Genomic DNA, 27060 nt, shown 5'->3' with positions numbered 1-27060 from the left:
GTCCTGCTCAGGGACAAGCAAATCGCCCGCAACAGCTGGCCAATGGCCAGAATCACTGCTACATTCCCTAGCGGGGATGGACATGTCAGGAAGATCGAATTGAAGACTACCTACCAAGGCGATGTGAAAATTTACCAAGGGCCAGTTACAGAAGTTATTCTACTTCTACCCAATGACTGATTAAGAGACTAAGTTTTGTACTCTGTTCATTGTGACCTTACGAAGGTCAAGCGGGGAGTGTGCTGTCTTTACGACAGTTATTTAGTTTATAATATTTCCGCTTAGTAATTCATTCGATAGTATTTTCTAGTTAGAATTAGAAGTGTTTAAAGTATATTCATTGCATGTAAAATATATCGGCATGCGATGACGTCACATCCGGTTTTGCCGCGTCTTGTGGGAAAATACCGGTTTGAAATTAGCGCGAGGGTGGGGGCTCACCACGAGGCACACCTGAGCAGAAGTTGTTTTGCAGGCATGAGAAATCACAGTGAGAGCAACGCTGTAAGTTAATAGATAATCGATATATTGAACTAAGATGTTAATGCCGATCCTGTTAGAAGTAACGACGGTAGATAATGTTTATGCTTTCGTTAGTTAAAGAGTCGCGTATAGTTTGCATGGAAGTGTATTTAAAGTAGTCAATGGAGCAGGTAAACTCTCCCTGTATACTGCACCTTAGTGTAATGTAGTTATAGTCACCTTTGCAAGTATTTACACTTGAAATGTGATATTAAGGAAGGAACAAATACTGTATCAATCTTGTATTGTTTTATCAACAGTTTTCACCATATGTTAATGTGAAGAGTGAACAGTAAATGGTTAATCTTGCTGCGATCTGGTTCTTATTAACTGTGGTTTATCTCGACGTTAAATTCGGCGTTCGTGACACGCGAAGGAGAACGTTACACCTTCCTTCTCATATATCCTTTCGTTTTCCTTTCATCCATGTGCCTAACTAGGAGTCTGTTAAATAATCCTAATGTATCTCCTCTACCATTCACACACACCCCATTCTCTGCACTTCAAGAAAACTATTAAGGATAGAATTGTACACAACAAATGGTAGGAAGTACAGAGGAAGAGGGAACAGTGTAACATCCAAGGATCTATGAGGGTGACAGCACAAGTAGCTAGTGTGTTGAAATAGCCATATGAGATACTACCTATGACATGAAATGCAAGAGGAGGGATGTCAGGGTACAACAGATCCCACAGCTGGAGTCTGCAAGTGCGCCTTTTGGAAGGTGCACAGGAAATGGGCAGGGGTGTTTGTTGCCCTGGATCACCTGGACAATAACAATACCTACATCAGGCTGTTGTTTATTGATCGTGTTCAACACCATATTAATCAACAAGATATAAAATTTGGGCCTCTCTAACTCCCTCAGCAACTTAATCCTTGACTTCATCATTGAAAACCAGTTAGTGCAGATTGGAATTAGCATCTTCTCCTTGGTGAAAATCAACACTGACACATGGCAAGAAATGTGTGCTTAGCCCACTGCTCTACTCTCTCTTGACCCATAACTGCACAGCTCAAACATCACCTACAAAATTGGCTATGACACTAATTTGCCATGCCATCAGAGTGAGATAGATTAGCTGGTTGAGTGGTGTCATGACAACATCTATTCAACAACAGTAAGAACAAGAAATTGATTGTGAATTTCAGGAAGGGAAGATCGAAGGAACAGCTCAAGGGATCCTTGTTGAGGGATCAACAGTGGAAAGCCGATCAGTTTTAAGTTCCCGGGTGTCAATGTCTCTGAAGATCTATCCTGGACACAACACATTGGTGCAATTACAAAGAAGACCATAAGACATAGGAGCAGAATTAGGCCATTTGGCCCATGGAGTCTGTGCCATCATTTCATCATGACTAATCCATTTTGCACCTCAGCCACAATCTCCTTCCTTCTCTCCATATCCCTTCATGCCCTGACCAATCAAGAATCCATCAACCTCTGCCTTACATATATGTTAAAATGTGGCCTCCACAGACACCAAGGCAATGAATTCCACAGATTCATCACTTTCTAGCTGAAGAAATTCCTCACCTCCGTTCTAGAAGGATGCCCTTCTATTCTGAGGCTGTGTCCTAGACTCTCCTACTGTAGAAAACATTCTTTCCACATCCACTCTATCAAGGCCATTCAATAGGTTTCAATGAGGTCACCCCACACTCTTCTGAATTCTAGTGAATCCAGGTCTTGAGACCTGGACAAGCCATTCAATCCTAGAATAATTTTTGTGAACCTCATTTGAACTCTCTCCAGTGTCAACACATCCTTTCTTAGCTAAGTGGCCCAAAGCTGCTCACAATACTCTAAGTGAGGCATCACCAATGCTTTACAAAGTCTCAATATTACATCCTTGCATATTACATATTCTAGTCCTCTTGAAATGAATCCTAGCATTACATTAGCTTCCCTCACCACCGACTCAACCTGCAAACTAACCTTTAGAGAATCCTATACAAGGTCTCCCAAGTCCCTGTGTGTCTCATATTCTTGAATTTTATCTCCACTTATAAAATAGTCTACACTTTTACTGTATTTCTTACCAAAGTGCATGACCATACATTTCCTATTACTGTATTCCATTTGCCACTTCTTTGCACATACTCCTAATCTGTCTGCCCTTCTATAGCTTCCTTACTTCCTTAAGAGTACATGACCTTCCACCTATCATTGTATCATCCACAACCGTTGCCAAAAAGCCATCAATTTCATCATCCATATCTCTGATATATAACACATAAAGAAGCCGAACAGACTCCTGCAGAACACTACCGTCACTGGCAGCCAACCAGAAAAGGGTTTATTCCTCCTCCTTATTCTTTGCCTCTTGCAAATCAGCCACTGCTTTATCCATGCCAGAATGTTTCCTGTAATATCATGGGCTCTTAATTTGTTAAACAGCCTCTTGTGTGGGACCTTTCAAAGGCCTTCTGAAAATCCAAGTACACAACATCCATCAATTCTCCTTTGTCTATCCTGCTTGTTATTTCCTTAATTAATTCTAACAGGTTTGTCAGGCAAGATTTTTCCTTGAGGAAATCATGCTGACAACTGCCTATTATATCATGTGCCTCCAACATCTTCCCAACCACTGAGGTCAATCTAACTGGATTCTCATTTCCTTTCTTCTGCCTCTCTCCCTGCTCAAAGAATGGAGTGACATTTGCTATTGTCTAGTCTTCCAGAACCATTTCAGAATCTAGTGATTCTTAAAAGATCACTACTGCTGCCTCCACAATCACTACAGCTATCTCTTTCAGAACCCTAGGGTGTACACCAACTTGTCCAGATGACTTAGCTGCCTTCAGACCTTTCGGTTTTCAAGATCCTTCTCTCTAGTTGTGGTAACTTTACACACTTCATGACCCCTAACACCTAGAACTTCCACCATCCTGTTAGTGTCTTTCACAGTGAAGACTGATGTAAAATACTTATTCAGTTCATCACCATTCTCTTGTCACCCAATACTACCTCTCTAGCATCATTTTCGAGCAGTCCAATATCCACTCTCACCTCTCTTTTACACTTTATGTATCTGAAGAAACTCTTGGTATCCTCTTTAATATTACTGGCTAGCTTACTTTTGTATTCCATCTTTTCCTTCTTAATTACTTTGTTTTAGTTGCCTTCTGGTGGTTTTTAAAAGCTTCCCTATCCTCTAACTTCCCACTAATTTTTGCTTGATTCTCTTTGGCTTTTATGTTGGCTTTGACTTCTCTCGATAGCCTGGTTGTGTCATCTTGCCTTCAAAATATTTCTTCCTCTTTGGGAAGTATATATCTTGTGCATTCTGAATTGTTTCCAGAATTTCAGCCATTGCTGCTCTGCCATCATCCCTGCCAATGTTCTTTTCCAATCAATTCTGGCCAACTCCTCTCTCATGTCTCTGTAGTTTCCTTTACTCCACTGTAATACTGATATATCTGGCTTTAGCTTCTCCTTCTCAAATGTCAGGGTGAATTTGATCACTTTTCCCTTAGGATTATTTTACCTTAAGCTCTCTAATCAATTTTTGTTCATTGCACATCACCCAGTTGAGAATAACTGTGAGCTTTTGAGCTCGGCCACAAGCTGCTCTAAAAAGCCATCTCATAGGCATTTTAGAAATTCCCTATATTGGGATCCAGTAATAACCTGATTTTCCTAATATATCTGCATATTGAAGTCCCCATGACTACTGGAACATTGCCCTTTTGGCATGCATTTTCTATCTCCTGTTGTAATTTATAGACCACATCCTCACTACAGTTTGGGGGTGGTCTGTATCAAGTCTTTTCACCCTTGCAGTTCCTGAGTTCTACCCACAATGATTCAACACCTTCCAACCCTATGTCACCTCTTTCTAATGATTTGATTTCATTTTTTACCAAGAACCATACCTCTCCCTTTGCCTACCTGCCTGTCCTTTCAATATAATGTGCATCCTTGGATGTTAAGCTCCCAGTTACAATCTTCTTTCAGCCATGATTCAGTGATGCCTACAACATCATACATACCAATCTGTAACTGTGCTAGAAGTTCATCGAACTTATTCCGTATACTGCATGCATTCAAAGATAACACCTTCAAGTCCTGTACTCACCCTTTTCAATTTTGTTCACCTTTCACATTGCAACTCATGCTGTTGACTGCAATTTTGCCCCATCATCAGCCTTTCCTTGCCTAGAGTCTCACTACACATTGCCTCTGTAAATGAGCTACTTCACACTCAGCACTATCACTCCAGTCCCCACCCACCTGCCAAATTAACTTAAACCCTTCCGAATAACTCTAGCAAACCTGCCCGCAAGGATATTGGTCCCCCTTGCATTCAGCTCCAACCCACCTCCTTTGTACAGGTCGTACCTTCCCCAGAAGAGATCCCAATGATCAATAAATCTGAACCCCTGAACCCTGCTCCAGTTTCTCAGCCAAGAGGGCATGACAGCATGTTTGGTATGATACAAAAGACTCTTGCAAATTTCTGAGGATGCAGCATGAAAAGCATTCTGGTTGCATCACTGTCTAGTATGGAAGGGGATCAGAAAAAGCTCCAGAAAGGTGTGAACTCAACCAGCTTCATTATGGGCAGTAGCCTCCCGAGCAGAGAGGAATCTTCAACAGGAAATGCCCTCTTTAAGGATGAGGTACAGAAGTCTGAAGACACAAACTTAACATTTCAGGTTCAGCTTCTTCCCCAAATGCCACAAGATTTCAGAATGGACCCATGTATACAACCTTGAATTTCTTTTTTCTTTGCTCTCTTTTTGCATCTTGAAAAAGATATTTCTTGTTTAATTTGCAGATTTTTATTATAATGTATTGCAACATTCTGCTGCCACAGAACAGCAACTTTCAGAGATATTCAACTGGATTCGATTCTGACTCTGCTTCCAAGGTGGAGAAACAAAATTGGCAAGAATTCACTGGACAACAAATTTTTTCAAAAGTGTTACTTCCTCAGAATTTTTTGTTTATGATAGACTGCTTGAAGATGAACACAAATATAATTTCAGAATACTTGTATCACGTAGGAATTTGGAGAAACAACAAATTAACTTTTATTGAATATAATGTGTTTAATCGCATAATGGTGCTGATGCTTTGCAATAGTTCAACTAAGTTAAAAATATTTCGTTAATGATTTTCATTTGTACTCAGTGTCTTAGGTTTCTCGCTTAAGTGTCCAACAATAATTCGCCAGCATTGATGGATTCCAGTTGCCCTGGTATCTTTTCTCCATGACCGCAATGTCCTAGTGAATGTCACTAACAGCACCAAGATTTGCAGGGAAGAAGTCTAAATGGGAATGCAGAACATGAATCTTTAGTGACATGTTGCATTTCATGGTTTTATATGCTTGAAGCATGCTTTCAACCAGCTGCATGTAGCTTCGTGCTCTGTAAATGCTGAGAAAGATTTCAACAACTTCCTTGAATGCCTTCCAGGTGATTTTCTCCGGTCTCACTAGAAATTCTTCAAATTACCTGTCATTGATGATCTGTTTGATTTGTGGACTAACAAAAATGCTTTCCTTAATCTTGACGTCAGTTATTCTGGGAAGCATCTGTCTCAAATATCAAAATTCTTCATAGAAATTTTTGTGCCTGGTGATATCAAATTCCATCCTTACAGTCCTGAACCCAATAATTATTACTCAAACCTGTCCTGCCATGCAGTAGCCATGCTGCCTAAGCATGCCCAAGCATGCCTGGACAAGATAGGAAACTTTCCAGCTTACATTGTAGGCATTATCTTGATTGACTTGAATTATGAATTGAAAATTAAACATAAGTTTATTAAAAAATGGTGTGTGATAGGGAAATTTCATGGTGATTTTCATGATCAGTAGCCCAAAATTCATAAGATACACCTAAAGGTATTCGGGAAGCAAAATCTTTGTTGTCCAGTGGTGGGCTGGAGGTTAAGGTGGAGCTGTTCAAAATAATGTGGACTCAGACACAGGCAAGGCAGATTACAGCAAACATTTTCTACAGCATAGGTTTAAGGTAAGAGGGTAAACTGGGCTACAAGGAATCTCAGACTCTGTCCAGTACAATGGTGGTGGCAGACACTCTTACTATATCTCAGATCTAGTGATAGAGTCAGAGAGAAGTACACCACAGAAACGGGTCCTCTGGCCCATCTAGTCCATACAAAACCATTTAAACTGCCTACTCCCATCGATCAGCAATGGGCCATAGCCTTCCATATCCCTACCTGGCCAATCTTCTCTTAAATGTTACAATCAAGTTCACAGGCACCACTTGTGCTGGCAGCTCATTCCATATTCTCATGACCCTCTGAGTGAAGAAGCTTCCCTTAATGTTCCCTTTAAACTTTTCACCTTTCACCCTTAACCTATGACCTCTGGTTGTAGTCCCACCAAACTTCAGTAGAAAAAGACTGCTTGCAATTACCCAATCTATACTGCTCATAGTTTTGCATACCTCTATCAAATCTCTCAGTGTTCTATGTTCCAAGGAATAAAGCCATAACCTGTTCAATCTTTCCTGATGCTCAGGTCCTCCAGTCCTAGCAATATCCTTGTAAATTTTCTCCATACTCTTTCAATCTTTTTGTAGGTAGGTGACCAGAACTGGTCACAATACTCCAAATTAGGCCTCATCAATGTCTTATACAACTTCAACATAACATCCCATCTTCTGTACTCAATACTTTGATTTCTGAAGGCCAATATGCCAGAAGTTTTCTTTATGACCCTATCTACCTGTGACACCACTTTTAATGAATTATGGATCTGTATTCATAGATCTCTTTATTCTACCATACACCTGAATGCCCTACCATTCACTGTGCAAGAACACCCCTGGTTGGTCTTACCGAAGTGCAACACCTCACACTTGTCTGCATTAAATTCCATCTGCCACTTTTAACCCATTTTTCCAGCTGGTCCAGATCTTCCCCCAATCGTTGAGTCATCCACAAATTTGCTGATCCTGTTAACCACATTATCATCCAAATCACTGATGTAGATAACAAACAACAATGAACCCAGCACCAATACCAGATGACTACCTCCCATGCAGGACCTTCTCAAGTGCCTTGCTGAAGTCCATGTAGATAACATACATTGCATTGCCATCATTAACTTTCCAAGTAACTTCCTCGAAAAACTCTCTAAGATTGGTTATGCTCTTAATGTATCTGTAGACACCCTTACGATCCTCCTTCATACTGGCTGCTAGAGCAACTTCATGCCTTCTTTTAGCCCTCCTGATTTCTTTCTTAGGTGTACTCTTGCATTTTGTATTCACCATAAGATTGGTTAGACATGACCTACCATGTACAAATCCATGCCGACTAGGTACAGACACACACCCGAGCCATATCTGTTATCGATGCTAGAGGGATGACTTTTTGCCAGCTGGTGGTACAGTCATGGTAAGGAGATATGTGAAACCTCAGGAGGGGGACAGAGGTCCAACAAGGTCCACATTGACATGGTCAGACTGTCGCTCAGGGACATCAGAAGGCGCCAATGGTGCCTGAACATGATGGTGAATTTTTACCCGCTGACTACACTCCAATCACACATGACTTTTCTTGGCCATGCCAAACTAATTTCAGTGCAATCAGAATCTGTGAGGCCTTCCGGCCCAGATGCAAAAGACCATAAATAGAGCTGGAAAAAACCTATCTCTAGTTTGCAGGAAATATGGGGCGAGGGTGACCAGTTGAGGCATCGCACAGGAGAGAAAGCCCAGCTTCCCTGAACTTAATATCATCCAACCGCAGGCCCATAACTGCTGTTTGTAAGCCTGGACCTCTGGGTCAGTAGCTTGGTCGGCTGCCATGCCAGCATAGTCAAGCCCAGTGTGTACGGCCTCAAGGGCCGGCTGTGAGAGGTGATGAGCCATGGTGTTGTTTTCCCCTTGATATCCATTGTGAACTCTGATATGTAGTCCAGGGGGCGTTGCTGCCGAACAGATCAAGCATTTGATATTTTGGCCATTGCTTGCACAAGGCATTTGTGGTCAATGAACACTGTGAAATGGCGACCCTCTGGAAGAAAACAAAAATGGCAGACAGCCAGACAGAGATCAAGAAGCCCGCAGTCAAACATGCTGTACTTGCTTTCAGGGGACAGAACTGACGACTGAAGGAGGCAAGCAGCTACCACACACCTCCGGCCAACTGTCCCTGCACAGCAGCCACAGCATAGACTGAGGCATCAATGGTAATGGCTATGGGTGCACCAGTAGGGTCACGTTAGAAAGAGCTCATTTTCTATCATCAAATGCCCTGGTCATGTCCACAGACCAGTCGAGCACATGATGAGGGGTATTGCCTTTAAGCTCACTATCTGGGAGAGCACAAGTTCAGCAGCTTGTGGAATGAAACGGCAATAGAAATTCACCATACCTAAAAACTCCTGTAGCTTTTTAAACAGTGTGGACCAGTGGGAAATTCATAGTAGCAGTTACTTTTGATGGAAGGGATTTCACACCTTCTGTGGAGATGCAATGGCTGAGAAAGTCAATGGTTGACAACCCAAGCTGGCATTTAGCAGGGTTAATAATCAACCAGTGTTGGCAAAGTGTTTGAAAAGTGTACGGAAGATGAGATATGGGTTCGGATCTGGATGCACTGGCAACAAGTATGTCATCCAGGTAACAAAAAAAAATTGAATACTTTTAATATGGAGTCTCTCAGCAGTTGGAAAGTCTGTGCTGCATTTTTGATGGCACACGTAGAAACTCAGAAAGGCCAAATGGTGTTATCACAGTTGTTTTGGGAATGTCCTCCAAGCACACAGGCACCTGATGGTTGCCCCTAACTAATTCGACTTTGAAAAAATTGACTTTCTGGCTAAGCATGCCAAAAAGTCTTGGATGTCTGGGACTGGGTAATGATCGGGCATCGGGTCAGTGGCCTTGTTAAAGTGTCAGTAACCACCACATGGGCAGCAACCACCTTCAGAATTAGGGAGCATATGGAGGAGTGAAGCTGAGGGGCTATTCAACCGGTTTAGAATGCCAAAGCTTTCCACATTGGCAAACTCAGCCTTTGCAGTTGCCAGCTTTTCTGGGTCCATTCTACACACATGGGCATGGACTGCCAGGCCAGTTGTGGAAATATGGTGCTCGACCCCATGTTTTGTGACTGTAGCATAGAATGTAGGCTTGGTGAGGTTTGGGAATTCGCCCAGATGCCAGGTAAACTCTTATGCAGTGGTGCATGCACTTGACAGAGTCGTAATGGGGAACTTACTGGAGAAGCAGGGTAACAACCAAAGTCTTTGACATCCACAAGCCAGCTGTTCTTAAGATCAGTCCTTGGGCACACAAATCGGCATCGAGCAGAGGTCTAGCCACTTCAGACAGGTCTTTAGCCCACTGAAACAGAGTGTCACCCACCATGTCCCATAAGTCTGAATCCTGCTGTCATTGGCAGCCTCCAGTGAGGTTCCGTCACTCTACACTTTCTCATCAATAGGCAATGCTGGCAGCACATTCACTTGAGCACCCTTGTCACCCTGGAAATATCACCCTGAAAGGATATCCGTAATGAACAGTAAACAACCCTGGTAGCTGGAACCCACAGTGTTCACATCCCTCTGCTGTCCAGATGCTCTGGCACTGTCGATCTGCAAGGCAGTTGGTACTTCCAGGCATTCGTACTGAAGTGAGCCTGGTAAAAACACAGATCCAGCATCATCTGTTTCGCCGCCATGGGTGTCTTTATGTTGGAGGCCTTACTGACTGGGCTTATTGAGACAGATAAAGGAGGATAAATTATGCACCTCTGCCTAGCTGAGTGTAGACTATCAGCCATTTTTGCAAACTCCTTTTGTCCTTCACTGTGCATTTGTGAGAGCTATGTGAATGTGATCAGGAATTTGCTGCATGAAGAATTCTTTAAAAATAAAACAAGGATAGCAATTTCCCGGGAGAGACAGCATGTGGTCCATTAGCTCCAATGGCTTAGCATTGCCAAGACTGGGTAAGTCAAGTCAAGTCAAGTCAAGTCACTTTTATTGTCATTTCAACCATAACAGCTGGTACAGTACACAGTAAAAATGAGACAAGGTTTTTCAGGACCATTGTGTTACATGACACAGTACAAAAACTACACTGAACTACATAAAGAACAACACAGAAAAGTACTACACTAGACTACAGACCTACCCAGGACTGCATAAAGTGCGCAAAACAGTGCAGACATTACAATAAATAATAAACAAGACAATAAGGAAGTAAGGTGTCAGTCCAGACTCTGGGTATTGAGGAGTCTGATAGCTTGGGAGAAGAGAACAACTGCTTGGTGCACAGACTCCAATAGCTCAAAGGTCTGTAAAAGGAGAGTTTTCAGTGATGGGTATATATCGTGTTCAGGTGGGTGTTCAAGCAGACTCACCACTCTCGCAGCCATGTAGTTACTGAGTGATGCTATCACACAGAAGAATTTGGTGTTGCCAGTGGTGATTTCTTGCAGAGCAACTGGGCCTCAGCTTGTACAAACCAAGCAAAAACTCTGGCAGTTTCAAAGCGATCCATACCTCTGGAATTGTCTTAGAGCATCGGGGTCACCAATTCAGAGTTTCCCAAATAAAATGAAGTGAGGTATTTTATGCTTAATGAAACCCATAACACATTTTTTGAACTCTGAAACCTAAACACAAAAGCACACTAAAAATCCGTAGGTAACAACATCATCACATCAGACCAGCCTCTCAAAGCGAAATCGCAACTTAATGTTATTTGTTGTAAATGATGTACATTGCCCCCCATTACATTACTCTACACGTCGACTGTTTATTCATTTGCCTAGATGCTGCCAGGCTTGCTGAATTCCTCTAGTATTTTATGTGTGTTGCTGTGGAATTCATTGCCCCAGACAGCAGTATAGGCCAGGTTATAAGGTGTAATTAAAGAGGAGATTGATAAGTTCTCCATTTGTAAGGGCATCAAAGATTACAGGGAGGAGTTAGGAGAATGCGATTGGAAGGGATGTTCAAATGGCAGAGCAGACTGGATGGGGCAAACAAATACCTTTCCTTTGTTCGCTATTACACTTGCTGCAGTGTCTCCTGAAGCTCACTATGGCTTTAGTGTTTAATATTGATGCACCATCAATAACTCTCTCTGAGACATAAAGGTGAGATATCGGGTTTTATTGACTGGAAGAAGGAACAAGCAGTGGTTGACCACCATACTACATCCTGGAGACAGAGAGGCCGGGCTCAGACCTCAATTGCCTTTATACCAGGGTCTGTGGGAGGGGCCACAGGAGCAGTCAGCAGGGGGCGTGTCCAGACAAGTATATGTAGTTCACCACAAATATATCTCTTTTGCAAAAGAAATCCCTGGTAACAGCAGTGAATTTCAAAATACAGGTGAAGCGTGGGTTTCCTTGCACTTCCCCCTCTCTCTCTTTAGTTAGCTAATTAGATGTTAATTATTGTCAGCTAAGTTTATGAATAGAAACTCAAAATGATGGAAGTACTCAGTTCTGAAAAAAGTTTGATAGCCTTAAATGTAAATCCTGTTATTCTTCTACATCTCAGATTTCCTGTGTCTATTTTACCTTTTTGTTGAGTCATTGTTTGCATGACTTGGCTGGCCTTTAAGGTGAATGTAATTGAATAATTGTTGTTGAAGCAGAGAATAATGATTATGCAGGAGTCAGGAGTTTGATAAATGAGAGATTCTAGTGCAATATGGAAAGACATACATCTAGGTGTTTGTGTCTTATGTTAGCTTCAGAATGGCATCATTGTTTCTGGCTCACAGCTCCAGTGAACACAGTTCAGTCTTGTTGCTGTCCCTGTCACACTTGCATGTTCTCCCTGTGCCTGTGTAGTTTCCTCCAAGTGCTCTGGTTTCCTTCCTCACCCTAAATATGTTTAGATCTGTAGGTTAAATGGTTAACTTTCATACAGGGGAGGTCATTGATGGGAATTTTTATGAGAAAAAATGGGTTCATGTCAGATTAGTGTACTTGATTGTCAGTGTGGACTCAGCAAAGAATTCCCTTCCATGCTGTATGCCTTTGAGACTATTAATTATTAATATAAATATGAGCCTATTTCTAATGATAATCAATTCAACCATACAATACTGGAGCAGAATTAGGCTGTTCAGCCCGTCAAGTCTACTCTGTTATTTCATAATGGCTGATTGTAGATCCCATATCCCATTCAACCCCATACACCAGCCCTCTCACCATACCTCTTGATGCCCTGACCAATCAGGAATCCATCAGTTTCGACTGAATATACCTAAGTGATCCAATTTGATGTCAGTCCAAATGATGAGACCTACCTCCAACAGTGTAGACTGCGGTTATGATGAGTAGACTAATCACAGCAAGGTACAAGTCCCAGTGCAAAGCAAGGTGAATAAAGAGAGCACCGGCATAGATATCAACCTGGGGAAAACACATGCATCAAATGGAGGATGGCGACAATAATAAATCACCACAACTGGGCCAAAAAGTAGTTCACTCATTCCAATGGCTGTTACAGAGAGCCATGTAAATGAATATTCTTAGGAACACGTTCAATCAATATAATCAACAAATAGAAACATGCTGCACCCATTTTTGAACTATTAAACATCAAAATTTACTGACTATTGCATTGCAGAAATATTGCATGCACATTGCACGTGATCACAGCTGAACACAGTTATCCTTATTTTCTAGGCTCTTTAAAGTTTCAAAATGTAGACATTTGCTGCAGGCACTCTATTGGCAAAGGCGTCAGCATTGAACATTTTTGTCCAGTACAGCACATGAACAGGTCCTTTGGTCTCAATGTTGTGCTAAAATCAAATAGTCAAATAAACTAATCTTTTCTGCCTCATCAATATCCATATCCACCCATTTTCCTCACATCATGTACCAATATAAATGTCTCTTAAAAATGCCTAATTTACATATCTGCTTCTACTGCCACACCAGGCATCTGCTACTTCTGTGTACAAAACTTGCTCCTCAAATCAGAGCATTGAGAATAGGAATTGGGATGTAATGTTAAAATTGTACAAGTCATTGGTGAGGCCAAGTTTGGAGTATTGTGTACAGTTCTGGTCACCGAATTATAGGAAAGATGTCAACAAAATAGACAGAGTACAGAGAAGACTTACTAGAATGTTACCTGGGTTTCAGCACCTAAGTTACAGAGAAAGGTTGAACAAGTCTTTGGAGCATAGAAGGTTGAGGGGGGACTTGATAGAGGTATTTAAAATTATGAGGGGGATAGATAGAGTTGACGTGGATAGGCTTTTTCCATTGAGAGTCTGGGAGATTCAAACAAGAGGACATGAGTTGAGAGTTAGGGGGCAAAAGTTTAGGGGTAACACGAGGGGGAACTTCTTTACTCAGAGAGTGGTAGCTGTGTGGAACAAGCTTCCAGTAGAAGTGATAGAGGCAGGTTTGGTATAGTCAGTTAAAACAAAATTGGATAGGTATATGGACAGGAAAGGAATGGAGGGTTATGGGCTGAGTGCAGATAGGTGGGACTAGGCGTTCGGCATGGACTAGAAGGGCTGAGATGGCCTGTTTCCGTGCTGTAATTGTTATATGGTTATAAAGTCCTGGGACTATAGTGAAATGGAACTTGAGACAAACAACTGTTAAAACAATGCAAGACACCTTAGCTACATTTCCAATATAAGTGAGGTTTCTTCCAATTTGCTCAAAATGACCATGGCTCTTTAAGGAGTGTCTTTGGGGTGCAATGTTATGAATAATGTGATACTTTAGCATTGTCATGTAGGGTGGAAACAAAGTGGAGTTATTTGCTTTAGGTGTTGGAACAGGACAGCAGATGAATTGCAATTTTGCTTTATGCCTCCATCTATTGAGTTCAATGAAACAGGGAATTGAGAAGGACAAATTGGGAGAAGAAATAGGTCTTTTAGTACCACAAGCCTATTCCAGCATTCAGTAAGGTCATTAGTCAAATGACAGCAATCACAGCCTTGCTTTTTCATCTATCCTGATAATGTCTCATCCACCTTGCTTATCAGGCTTCCAACTTACTTTTAGGAAGAGAGTTCAAAGAAATATTATCCTCCCTGTAAAAACAGTCAACTCTTTCCTTTTTTCTTGTGCACAAAACCACTTAAAAAAGTTTTAGATTCTTCCATAAGAGGAAATTCCTCTAACCGCTCAAGATCTCTTAGGATCTTTCATGTTTCATTAACTTCCTCCTGGCTCTCAACACCAATTAATACAAGCCCAGCCTGTCAAACCTTTCCCCATAAGACAACCTGACCACTGTCATAAACCTTGATTTTCTTCCAATGCATCCTTCCTTAAATACTGAATTTTCTTCTCAGTATTCTAGATGTCACCTTACCAAAGTTCTAAACTATAACCTCCCTACTTTGGTATTCAGTTTCAAGAACAATACACAAAAACCTTCTTGCTCACCTGCATACCAGCCTTTTGTGAATCATAGATCAGACACCTAGATTCCTTAGTTTCTCAGAGTATTGAAATCCCTGACTATTGAGATTATCTGACCATTCAGATAATATGCATTAACAACTCCTTTTGAAAAGAAGCAGGGACACTTGCTGTTTTGCAATCTCATGGAACCTTCTCTGAATGTAGAAACCTTTGGAAAACTAATAACACAAGTATCTCACTGGGCACTTTTTTAAAACTGAAGATGAATTCCATCAAAACTGACTGCTGATTATCCAACATACTTCCTGCATTAGACATTGACTAGTTCTATCATCAGTGTACTGGGGTAGTTGTGAAGAAGGAGTCAATATATTGGTATTGGATGCTGAGCAAATGTGTTGAAATTATGAAAGCCATAGTGTTAAGATTTGGAACAATACAATAGGCATCCAGTTTGTCAAGTTATTATATTTTGCTGTGCACTGGACACCTGCATTTTCTCAGTTGTTTAATTCCTATTTCAATGGAAATTATTTTAAGCACAGCCAGCAAATATTTCAATTAAATGAATCACAGAAACCTACCGAGATCTTTGTGAATATATAGGCAAATAAAGAAAGGGTAGCAATTAAGAAGTGAATTCTTTGACCTCCAAATCGTTTCAGTAAATATTCAGGCATGGTAGTGACCTGCAAGGAAAGAATAATACAGGATGACATCAGTCAGATGTTTAAAGAAAAACACATTGCATCTCCCTTCATTCAGGAGAGCAAGCAATCTTGATCACATCACCGAGAAATTAAAGCAGAAAATGACCGAAATATCCTGCTCTGATATTACTCCATTACATTCTCACACTCCATCCATCTCCATTGTATCTGCTCCAGTGACAAAACTTGTCACACAGGTCCCTCTGAAATATTCTCCTTCTACTTGAACTGAAACTTCCCTTCTACCTCAGTTGACAAAGATCCTGACCACAACTCATTTATATCTTACACTTCCCTGTCCACTGGGCAAGAATGGGATAAAGTTCCCTGGTCCTCACTTTCCAACCCAACAGCCTCCACATTTAATAGATTATCCTTTGCAACTTCTGCCACCTGCACTGAGATTCCACCACCACTGATGGACAAATAACTAATGTGCAAAATACAACAAACTATGCAATACAAAAATAAAGAAAAAAAAACAAATAATAAATACATAGGCAATAAATATCATGTACATGAGATGAAGGGTCTTGAAAGTGAGTCCATAGGTTGTGGGAACCTATGGACAGTGATGTGGAGAATGAAGTTATCCCCTTTGGTTCAAGAGCCTAATGGTTGAGGTGTAATAACTGTTCCTGAACCTGGTGGTGTGAGTCCTGAAGCTCCTGTACCTTCTCTTTGATGGCAACTGACTTGGACAAGTCAGGTTCAAAGCATGTCCCTAGTTAAGCACATCTAAACAACCAGGCTTAGGAACAAAGATGCATCCAAAAAGACTATTACCAGGTCTGCCCCATGTTGCTCTTGGGCTCAGCGCACTATCAATCTATGTTCCAGCAGATGGGTTCCACTATACAGCTAGGAATTATAGTTGAAGTGTTCTCTTCCCCTTCCGGTGCTTCAAACAGTCAATAGTTTGATTTTTGATTTCTTTTGTCCTGGGTAATAATTAATAAGGAAGTTGAATCGATTAAAGAATAGGGACACACTTCTGGAATTCAGCCTCTTTACATCCTGGATGTAGGCTAGGTTCTTGTGGTCAGCTCATGCCATGAACCAATGCCTCCAATTCTCTCATGCTAGTTTAACAGCTAACAATTCCAGATTGCCAATGTCGTAGTTTGGTTCCACAGGAAAAAGGCATCTTGAGTAGAAGGCACAGAAATGCAGTTTGTGGAGAAAGGTAGATTATTGGGACAAGTTGGCCCTTACTTCCATGTCTGATGCATTGACCTCGACCACAAAAAGGAAGTCCAGGTCAAGTGAAACTGGGGTAGAAGCGGATGTAAACCTTTGTTTTAAGTCTGCAAAAAGCCGCCTCGGCCTTCAGGGCCCAGTAGATTTCTGAACTGAAATTACAGATAAACCACTTGTAAAAATTGGCAAAACCTAGGAATTGCTGGAGTTGTTTCACAGAAGTGGGTTGCGGCTTATTCTGCACACCATGGGTCTATCGGGATCCATTTGTAGCTTGCTATTAGATATAACAAATCCAAGGAAGAAGACTGGAAACATGGAATTCTCTCTTCTTGAGCTTGACAAATGGTTGATTCTTCAGAAGCCATTGTAGTAACTGTCAGATGCATGGACATGTTTTTGAGTGAACTGGGAGAAAATGAGTATATCATCTAGGTAGACAAAGTTGTGTAGTATCTCCCAGGGCACATAAGTGGTGAAGGCTTGAAATGTTGAAGCAATTGCCAACCCAAAATGCACAAGGAGCATGAGTAGGCCATCTGACCCATCAAGCCTGCTCCACCATTCAATAAGATCATGGCTGATCTGGCCATGGACTCATCGCTACTTACCTGCCTTTTCCCCATAACCCTTAATTCCCTATGCAAAAATCTATCAAACCTTATCTTAAATATATTTACTGAGGTAGCAGTCACTTGGGCAGAGAATTCCACAGATTCACCACTCTCTGGGAAAAGCTGTTCCTCCTCATCTCCATTCTAAATTTACTCCCCTGAATCTTGAGGCTATGTCCCCTAGTCTTCGTCTCACCTACCAATAAAAACAACTTTCCTGCCTCTATCTTATCTATCCCTTTCATATTTTTATATGTTTTGAGAAGAGCTCTTCTCATTCTTCTGAATTCCAGCGAGTACAGTCCCAGGTGACTCAGTCTAATCCTCTCATCTCTAGAATCAACCTGGTGAACCTCTTTTGCACCATCTCCAAAGCCAGTATATCCTTCCTCAAGTAAGGAGACCAGAACTAAATGCAGTACTCCAGGTGTGGCCTCACCAGTAATCTGTACAGTTGCAGCATAACCTCCCTGCTCTTAAATTCAATCCCTCTAGCAATGAAGGCCAACATTCCACTTGCCTTCTTGATAGCCTGCTGCACTTGCAAACCAACCTTTTGTGATTCATACACAAGCACTCCCAAGTCCCTCTTCACAGCAGCATGCTGCAATCTTTTACCATTTGAATAACCTGATCTTCCATTTTTCCTTCCAAAGTGGGTGACTTCACATTTACCAATATTGTACTCCATCAGCCATATCCTTGCCCATTCACTTAACCTATCTATATCCCTCTGCAGACTCTCCGTATCTACAGCGCAATTTGCTTTTCCACTCAATTTAGTGTGTTATGAATGTACCACAGCTCTGAGGGGCTGAAGGGGTGGGAGCAGCCCCCTCCTTCCAGAGAATTGCAAGATCACTATTAATTCGGGTCTCAGACCCAGGAAATGAGAGACAATGCAACGGTCTTGACCATTGTTCTTAGAGACACCTGTGTGAATTGCATGTCCCTGCTACGTGACAGCTACCAGGGACCTGGACACCCTCGGGCAATGTGGGGGTGGGGATTGCATCACCCTACTTTGATGGACATCTACAACTCTGCAAGCCAAGATAAAAGGGGACTGCAGGAGGCGGTACCCCAGCGACGCACCAGAAGGACACACCATCGCTCAGCGCTCCCGTGCTAGTGGGAAGCCATTCAAAGCCACGTGTATTCCGTTTCTCCTTTGCCTGGGGAGCAGGTGGCTGATAACACTGAAAAGGACTTCGAACTAACAACGGGGAACCAACGTTCCCCTGATTCAACGGAGTTGCTTCATAAAGACCCGGGCAAGTTTTCCTTTTCTCACCAATCTCTCTAAAACACGTGAAACCCAGTGATTCCCAAAAGGCTGAAGCCTGCAGACTTTTGAGTGACTTTTATATTTCCAATGGACAATATATTATCCCCTAGACAACAGTAGAGATTATTTCTTAATGATGATTATTGCTATACCCACGCTTTAGATTGAGCTTTGCCGACGTATATAATCTGAATGTTTGTATTAACCTTACTTTTGTGCCCCCTTTATAAATAAAAACGTTTGAAAATAGTGCCATCAGACTCCAACGGACCTCTCTATCTTTGCTGGTAAAGTATCCAGTTACGGGATACGTAACAAGTGTCATCAGCAAACTTAGATACATTACACTTGGTCTCCTCTTCCAATTCATCAAAATATGTTGTGAACAGTCGTGGGCACACCACTCACCATTGATTGCCATCCATGTATCCCAATTATCTGCTTTCTATTGGTTAACCAATCCTCTATCCATGCTAATACTTCACCCTCCACTTTATGCATCCTTATTTATGAATAAGTCTTATGTGACACCTTACTGAACACCTTCTGGAAATCCAAGTAAATACCATTCATCTGCTCCCCTCTATCCACTGCCCTCATACCCTCAAAGAGCTCCAGTAAGTCTGTCATCAGAACCTGCCTTTGCTGAATCCATGCTGTGTCTGGATGTTGGTCCATTTCTTTCCAGATGCTTCACTATTTCTTCTTTAATGATAGCTTCAAGCATTTTCTCAACTACAGATGTTAAACTAACTGACATCTGCCTTTAGTTATCTGCCTTTTGCCTACATCCATTTTTGAACAGTGGCATAACATTCGCCTTCTTCCAATCCACTGGGACCTGCCCAGTATCTAGAGAATTTTGGCAAATTATCACCAAAGCCTCTACTGTAACCTCTGCCATTTCTTTCAGTACTCTGGGATGCATTCCATCAGGATGAGGGGACTTGTCTAACTTTAGGCCCACAAGTTTGCTCAACACTACCTCTTTAGTGATAGCTGTTGTATTGAGGTCCTTATCTCCCATTGCATCCATAACATCTCTCTTTGGTATGTTAGATGTGTCCTTCACTGTGAAGATCAACACAAAATAGTCATTCAAAGCCCTGCCATTTCCTCCTTACCCAATATCAATTCCACCTTTGCATCCTCCAAGGGACCTACAGTTCACTTTAGCCAGCCTTTTCCACTTTATATAACTATAAAATATTTTACGATCATTCTTATATTTTGTGATAGATTATTTTCATAATCTACCTTCCTTTTTTACATTGCTCACTTAGTGGTACTTTGTTGCTTTTTAAAGTTTTCCCAATCTTCCTGTTTCCCACTACTCTTGGTGATTTTGTATGCACAAGCTTTTACTTTGATGACTTTTATTTCCTTAGTTATCAATGGCTGGCTCTCCCACTCTTACTGTCCTTGCTTTTAACAGGAATATACTTTTGTTGAGCACTGTGAAAAATCCCTTTGAAAATCTTCCACTGTTCCTCAACCATCCCTCCATATAGCCTGTGTTCCTGTGCTACATTAGCCAAATCCTCCCTCATCCTATTGTAGTTTCCATTGTTTAAACATAATATCCTGGCTTTAGATCAAAATATTGCACCCTCCATTTGTATGAGAAACTCAATCATACTCTTCCAAGAGGATCCTCAAGTACAAGAATGTTAATTATACCTGTCTCATTGCACAGGACCAGATATGAGATAACATGTTCCCTTGTAGTTTCAGTAATATGATGTTCAAGAAAGCCATCACGGATGCATTCTATGAAGTCCTCCTCAAGACTGCCTCGACCAACTTAATTCACCCAATGTGCAAGTTAAAGTCCCCCACAATAACTGCTGTTCCATTCATACATGCCACAGATATTTCTGTTTATTGCCCATGCAACTGTAATGATACTATTCAGTGGCCTATAGACAACTCCCACCAGTGATAGTTTCCCTTTCCTAATCTCTACCCAGATGGGTTCAAAATTTGGTTCCTTAGATCTTATATTGCCTCTCACTATGGCCCTGATCTCATCCTTAATTAAGAACACTACTCCACCTCCCTTACCTTCCTGCCTAAGCTTCCGTATTACCTGATATCTTTGGATATTTAATTCCCAGTCCTCTCCAACCTTCAACCACATTTCTGTCATGCCACTACATCATACCCCTTTAACTGATTTGTGCCACAAGTTCACTGACCTTGTTACGAATTCTATGGACATTCAAATAAAGTGCCCTTACAGTCATTGTGCTTTTAAAATCTAGTAATCTCTGTCTCTTTTGCACTTTACTTTTCTTTACCCCACCTTTAGTTTTCTCTTTTTTAACTTTTATTTTGTTTATCCCACATTTTTTACTTTATCCATACTTCTCCAGTTTATTGAATCCACCCCTACTATTTAGTTTAAAGCCCTGTCCACAGATTTATTATGCAATTTGTCAGGAGCCAGGTCCCATCACAGTTCAGGTGGAGCCTGTCCCATTGGTTCTGCTCCCTCCTTCCCCAATATTGGTGCCAACTTCCCACGAACTCAAACCCACTTCTCCCACACCAATCCTTGAGCCACAGATTTAACTCTAATTTTCTTGACCCCGTGCCAATCTGCAAGTGGCTCAGGTAGTAATCTAGAGTTTACCACCCTTTTGGTTCTACTTTTAAATTTAGTCCCTAGCTGCTCAAATTCCCTCAGAAGAACCCCTTTCCTCATTCTACCTACATAGTTGATACCCACATGGAACTGTTTTCAGAGTGGCCTATAGGTGGGCTGAATTCCATTGTCCATCCTCACAAATGTGGATTAAGTTGCAGACACTACCGAGGTCCAATTAAGTGTCCCCCACCTCCATCTTCAAGCCTACGTCTTTGGCACGGACTCTACCCCTTCTCCTGTATTCATCCTTCCTCTCTGTTTCTTTCTGGACACCAGGACTAATCAGTTTCCCTCCATCAACACTCCCTTCCGCCTAGTGGAACTTGTCCTAACTCTAAATAATTTTGCCATTAGCTCCTCCCACTTCCTTCAAACAAAAGGTGCAGCCAAGGGCACTCATGTGGGTCCCAGTTTTGCCTGCCTGTTTGTCAGCTATGTGGAACAGTCTATGTTCCAAGCCTACATTGGTGGCCATCCTGCACCTTTCCTATGCTACATCAATGACTGCATTACTGCTGCTTCCTGCATCCATGCCAAGCTCATCAACTTCATCCACCCTGCCCTCAAATTTACTTGGCCTATTTCCAGCACCTCCCTCCCCTTTCTCAAACTCACTGTCTATCTCTGGAGACCATTTATCTACTGATGTCCATTATAAACCCATGAACTCTCACAGCTACCAGGACTATACTTCATCCCACCCTGCTACTTATAAAAACGCCATCCTCTTCTCTCAGTTCCTCCATCTCCACCACAGCTGCTCTCAGGATGAGGCTTTTCATTCTAGAATGGAGATGTCTTCCTTTTCCGAGAAAGCAGCTTCCCTTCCTCCACCATCAACACTGCCCTCAACTGCATCTCTTCCATTTCACTCATGTCTGCTCTCCACCACCCTATCAGGGATAGGTTCCTCTTATCCTTACCTACCACCCCACCAGCCTCCACGTCCAGCACATTCTGACATCTCCAATGGGATCCCACCATATCTTTCCATTCCCCACTTCCTGCAGAGATCGCTCCCTACATGACTCTCTTGTCCATTTGTCCCTCCTGCACTTAACCTTGCAAGCAGAACAAGTGCTACACATGCCCCTACACCTCCTCCCTCACTACCATTCAGGGCCCCAAACAGTCCTTCCAGTGAGGCGACACTTCACCTTTGAGTCTGTTGGGATCAGTTACTATGTTCAATGTGGCATCCTGTATATCGGTGAGTCTTGACACAGATTGGGAGACTGTTTTGTCAGCCAAAAGAAGCGGCATCTCCCAGTGGCCACAGTGATCTTATAGTCTATATAGGGACTTAGTCCACTATCCTTCTTGGTGAAGAAGAGAAACCCAGCCCAGCAAGAGATGTGGATGATTGAATGAGCCCAGAAGCAAAAGATTCTTGGATATAGTCCAAGAGGAGGACAAGTACCTGGTGGCAGATCAAAGCCACAGTCATAGTTCCAGTGAGGTGGTAGAGTGGTGGTTTTTTTCCTGCTGAAGCCCTCCAGCAGGTCTGAGTATTCTGGGGGTATTCTTTATGAAACAGATGCACTGGGTTTAGAGATGAAAGGTTTAATAGGTAATTTGGGAGGCAAGACAGAAAGTGTCTCAGGCTCCTTTTGGAGGCATTTCTTTTTGCAGTGGTTTGACTAGTCCAGTACTACCCCAGTAGTCCAAATGACTCTTGGGTTGTGGGATGACCCAGAATGAGTGGGATTTCTGGGGAACAAATGAGATGGAGCTGGATTGATTTCATATGCTGACTAATTAAACTTGAGTGGGGATGTTTGCTGGTTGATCTCCCCTGCACCAATGGTCTCCCATCCAAGGCCATGGCAACCGGAAGGGAATTTTCAATCTTCTGGCCAGTCTGAGGTTCAAAGGTTCCCCACTACACCAGATTTGATAAGAGAAAAATTCAAAATGCTGGCAGAACTCAGCAGGCCAGGCAGCATCTATGGGAGGAGGTAGTGACGACGTTTCGGGCCGAAACCCTTCATCAGGAGTGAAGCATGTAGAGAATGCTTTTGGTCTCCCCACGAAGGCAGCACAGGGAGAACCACTCCAGAGTGAGCTGAACTGGGAGTTAGACTAGCAACCATTACAGTCCTCCCTATGCTGGATGGTCCCAGAAGTTTTCTGGCATCTTGGAACAAGAAGTTTGATAATGTCCAGCTTTCCACAGTCAATGCAGCACCCCTCCCTCCCTCAGTTCAGAAGAAACTGGTACAACCTTTTTGCATAGGCTCCTTGGAGGCTGGGATTGGCAGCGGTTGGGGAGTAGTCTTAGCCTGGGGTGGAGGATAGCCGGGGAAAAGAGTCTCTTCAGAGTAAACCCCGTCATCTATCCCTTTTCGTTCCTGTTAATCAGATATCCAGTCTGATCACCAGGTCCACTAGACCCTCTAGATCCTCCACCAGGTCTCAGACAGTAAGGGCATCCTTTAGCTCATCACTCCCTTTCCCTGGTGAAAAGGATAGTGAGGGATAAAATTGGTCCCTCAGAGAGTCAGAGTGGACAGCTATGTGTGGAGCCAAAAGAGATGGGGGAGATTTTGAACAATTTCTTTTCTTTGGTATTCACTAAGAAGAAGGATATTGAATTGTGTAAGGTAAGGGAAAAAAGTAAGGAAGTTATGGGAACTATGATGATTAAAGAGGAGGAAGTACTGGCACTTTTAAGGAATATAAAAATGAATAAATCTCCAGGTCCTGACAGGATATTCCCTAGGACCTTGAGGGAAGATAGTGTAGAAATAGCAGGGGCTCTGACAGAAATATTCCAAAAGTCATTAGAAACGGGGATGGTGCCAGAGGATTGGCATATTGCTCATGTGGTTCCATTGTTTAACAAGGGGTTGAAGAGTAAACCTAGCAATTATAGGTCTGTCAGTTTGACGTCAGTGGTGGGCAAATTAATGGAAAGTATTCTTAGAGATGGTATATGTAATTATCTGGATAGACAGGATCTGATTAGGAATAGTCAGCATAGATTTGTGTGTGGAAGGTCATGTTTGACAAACCTTATTGAATTTTTTGAAGAGGTTACGAGGAAAGTTGACAAGGGTAAAGCAGTGGATGTTGTCTATATGGATTTCAGTAAGGCCTTTGACAAGGTTCTGCACGGAAGGTTAGTTAGGAAGGTTCAATCGTTAGGTATTAATATTGAAGTAGTAAAATGGATTCAACAGTGGCTGGATTGGAGATGCCAGAGAGTAGCAGTGGATAACTGTTTGTCAGGTTGGAGGCTGGTGATTAGTGGTGTGCCTCAGGGATCTGTTTTGGGCCCAATGTTGTTTGTCATATACATTAATGATCTGGATGATGGTGTGGTAAATTAGATTAGTAAGTATGCAGATGATACTAAGGTAGGTGGGGTTGTGGATAATGAATTAGGTTTTCAAAGCTTGCAGAGAGATTTAGGCCAGTTAGAAGAGTGGGCTGAAAGATGGCAGATGGAGTTTAATGCTGATAAGTGTGAGGTGCTGCATTTTGGCAGGCATAATCCAATTAGGACATACATGGTAAATAGTAGGGCATTGAAGAATGCAGTAGAACAGAGTGATCTAGGAATAATGGTGCATAGTTCCCTGAAGGTGGAATCTCATCTGGATAGGGTGGTGAAGAAAGCTTTTGGTATGCTGGCCTTTATAAATCAGAGCATTGAGTATAGGAGTTGGGATGTAATGTTAAAATTGTACAAGGCATTGTTAAGGCTGAATTTGGAGTATCGTGTACAGTTCTGGTCACCGAATTATAGGAAAGATATCAACAAAATAGAGAGAGTACAGAGAAGATTTACTAGAATGTTACCTGGGTTTCAACACCTAAGTTACAGGGAAAGGTTGAACAAATTAGGTCTTTATTCTTTGGAGCATAGAAGGTTGAGGGGGGACTTGATAGAGGTATTTAAAATAACGAGGGGGATAGATTGAGTTGATGTGGATAGGCTTTTTCCATTGAGAGTAGGGGAGATTCAAACAAGAGGACATGAGTTGAGAGTTAGGGGGCAAAAGTTTAGGCGTAACACGAGGGGGAATTTCTTTACTCAGAGAGTGGTAGCTTTGTGGAATGAGCTTCTAGTAGAAGTGGTAGAGGCAGGTTCGGTATTGTCATTTAAAGTAAAATTGGATAGGTATATGGACAGGAAGGGAATGGAGGGTTATGGGCTGAGTGCGGGCCAGTGGGACTAGTTGAGAGTAAGCGTCGGCACGGACTAGAAGGGCCGAGATGGCCTGTCTCTGTGCTGTAATTGTTATATGGTTATATGGAATAGGGCTGTTCACGCTTCCAAATTCCAAACCCTTTCTGCGGCCAAGGTACAAAATTCCATGGAATAAACGGCTACAGACTGTTCCCTGGAATGAGCTGAGGAGCTTTTTTCACAGACCCATGTCCTCCAGCAGGATGTTAGAACATACTCCTCAAAGTCTCTGAAAAGGGGTCTGCACTGGCACAGACAGCTGAATCCTTTAGAACATAGACCATAGAACATAGAACATAGAACAATACAGCACAGTATAGGCCCTTTGGCCCACAATGTTGTGCCAGCTCTTAAACCCTGCCTCCCATCTAACCCTCCACCTTAAATTCCTCCATATACCTGTCTAGTAGTCTCTTATTCTCTAGTAGCTTTCTTAACTACCCTATCTACCTGTGAGGCAACTTTCAGGGATCTGTGGACATATACCCCCAGATCCCTCTTCTCCTCCACACTACCAAGTATCTTGCCATTTAATTTGTACTTTGCCTTGGAGTTTGTCCTTCCAAAGTGTACCACCTCACACTTCCCTGGGTTGAACTCCATCTGCCACTTCTCAGCCCACTTCTGTATCCTATCAATGTCTCTCTGCAATCTTCGACAATCCCTTACACTATCTACAACATCACTAACCTTTGTGTTGTCTGCAAACTTGCCAAACCACCCTTCTACCCTCATATCCAGGTCGTTAATAAAAATCATGAAAAGTTGGGGTCCCAGAACTGATTCTTGTGGGACACCACTAGTCACAACCCTCCAATCTGAATGTACTCCCTCCACCACAACCCTTTGCTTTCTGCAGGCAAGCTAATTCTAAATCCACCTGGCCAAATCTCCCTGGATCCATGCCTTCTGACATTCTGAATAAGCCTACTGTGCGGTACCTTGTCAAATGCCTCACTAAAATCCATGTAGATCACATTCACTGCACTACCCACATCTATATGCCTGGTCTCCTCCTCAAAGAACTCTATCAGGCTTGTTAGACACGATCTGCCCTTCACAATGCCATGCTGACTGTCCCTGATCAGACCATGATTATCTAAATGCCCATAGATCCTATCTCTAAGAATCTTTTCCAACAGCTTTCCCACCACAGAAGTAAGGCTCACTGGTCTATAATTACCTGGACTAACCCTACTACCTTTTTCGAACAAGGGGACAACATTCGCCTCCCTCCAATCCTCCGGTACCATTCCCGTGGACAATGAGAAAATAAAGATCCTAGCCAGAAGCTCAGCAATCTCTTCCCTTGCCTCATGGAGCAACCTGGTGAATATTCCGTTAGGCCCCGGGGACTTATCCATCCTAATATCTTTTAACAACTCCAACACCTCCTCTCCCTTAATATCCACATGCTCTAGAACATCAACCTCACTCTTGTCCTCACCGTCATCAAGATCCCTCTCATTGGCGAATACTGAAGAGAAGTATTCATTGAGGACCTCGCTCACTTCCACA

General features: G+C 42.3%; 1 protein-coding gene across 1 annotated transcript in view; it reads right to left on the bottom strand.

Annotated features, from left to right (window-relative positions):
• Window positions 1-27060, bottom strand: part of LOC132398850 (sodium/myo-inositol cotransporter 2-like) — a 130895-nt gene that overhangs the window by 54266 nt on the left and 49569 nt on the right. The window contains exons 5-6 of the mRNA XM_059978686.1: window positions 15470-15574; window positions 12791-12896 (exon numbers count right to left, since the gene is read on the bottom strand). Of these exons, the coding sequence (XP_059834669.1) occupies window positions 12791-12896; window positions 15470-15574 (211 nt within the window). The remainder of the gene's footprint in view (window positions 1-12790; window positions 12897-15469; window positions 15575-27060) is intronic.

This window comes from Hypanus sabinus, chromosome 9 (genome assembly GCF_030144855.1).
Source record: "Hypanus sabinus isolate sHypSab1 chromosome 9, sHypSab1.hap1, whole genome shotgun sequence".
Lineage (NCBI taxonomy): Eukaryota > Metazoa > Chordata > Chondrichthyes > Myliobatiformes > Dasyatidae > Hypanus > Hypanus sabinus.
The sequence above is the reverse complement of the archived record's forward strand: the minus strand, read 5'-3'. Positions and strand labels throughout refer to the sequence as shown.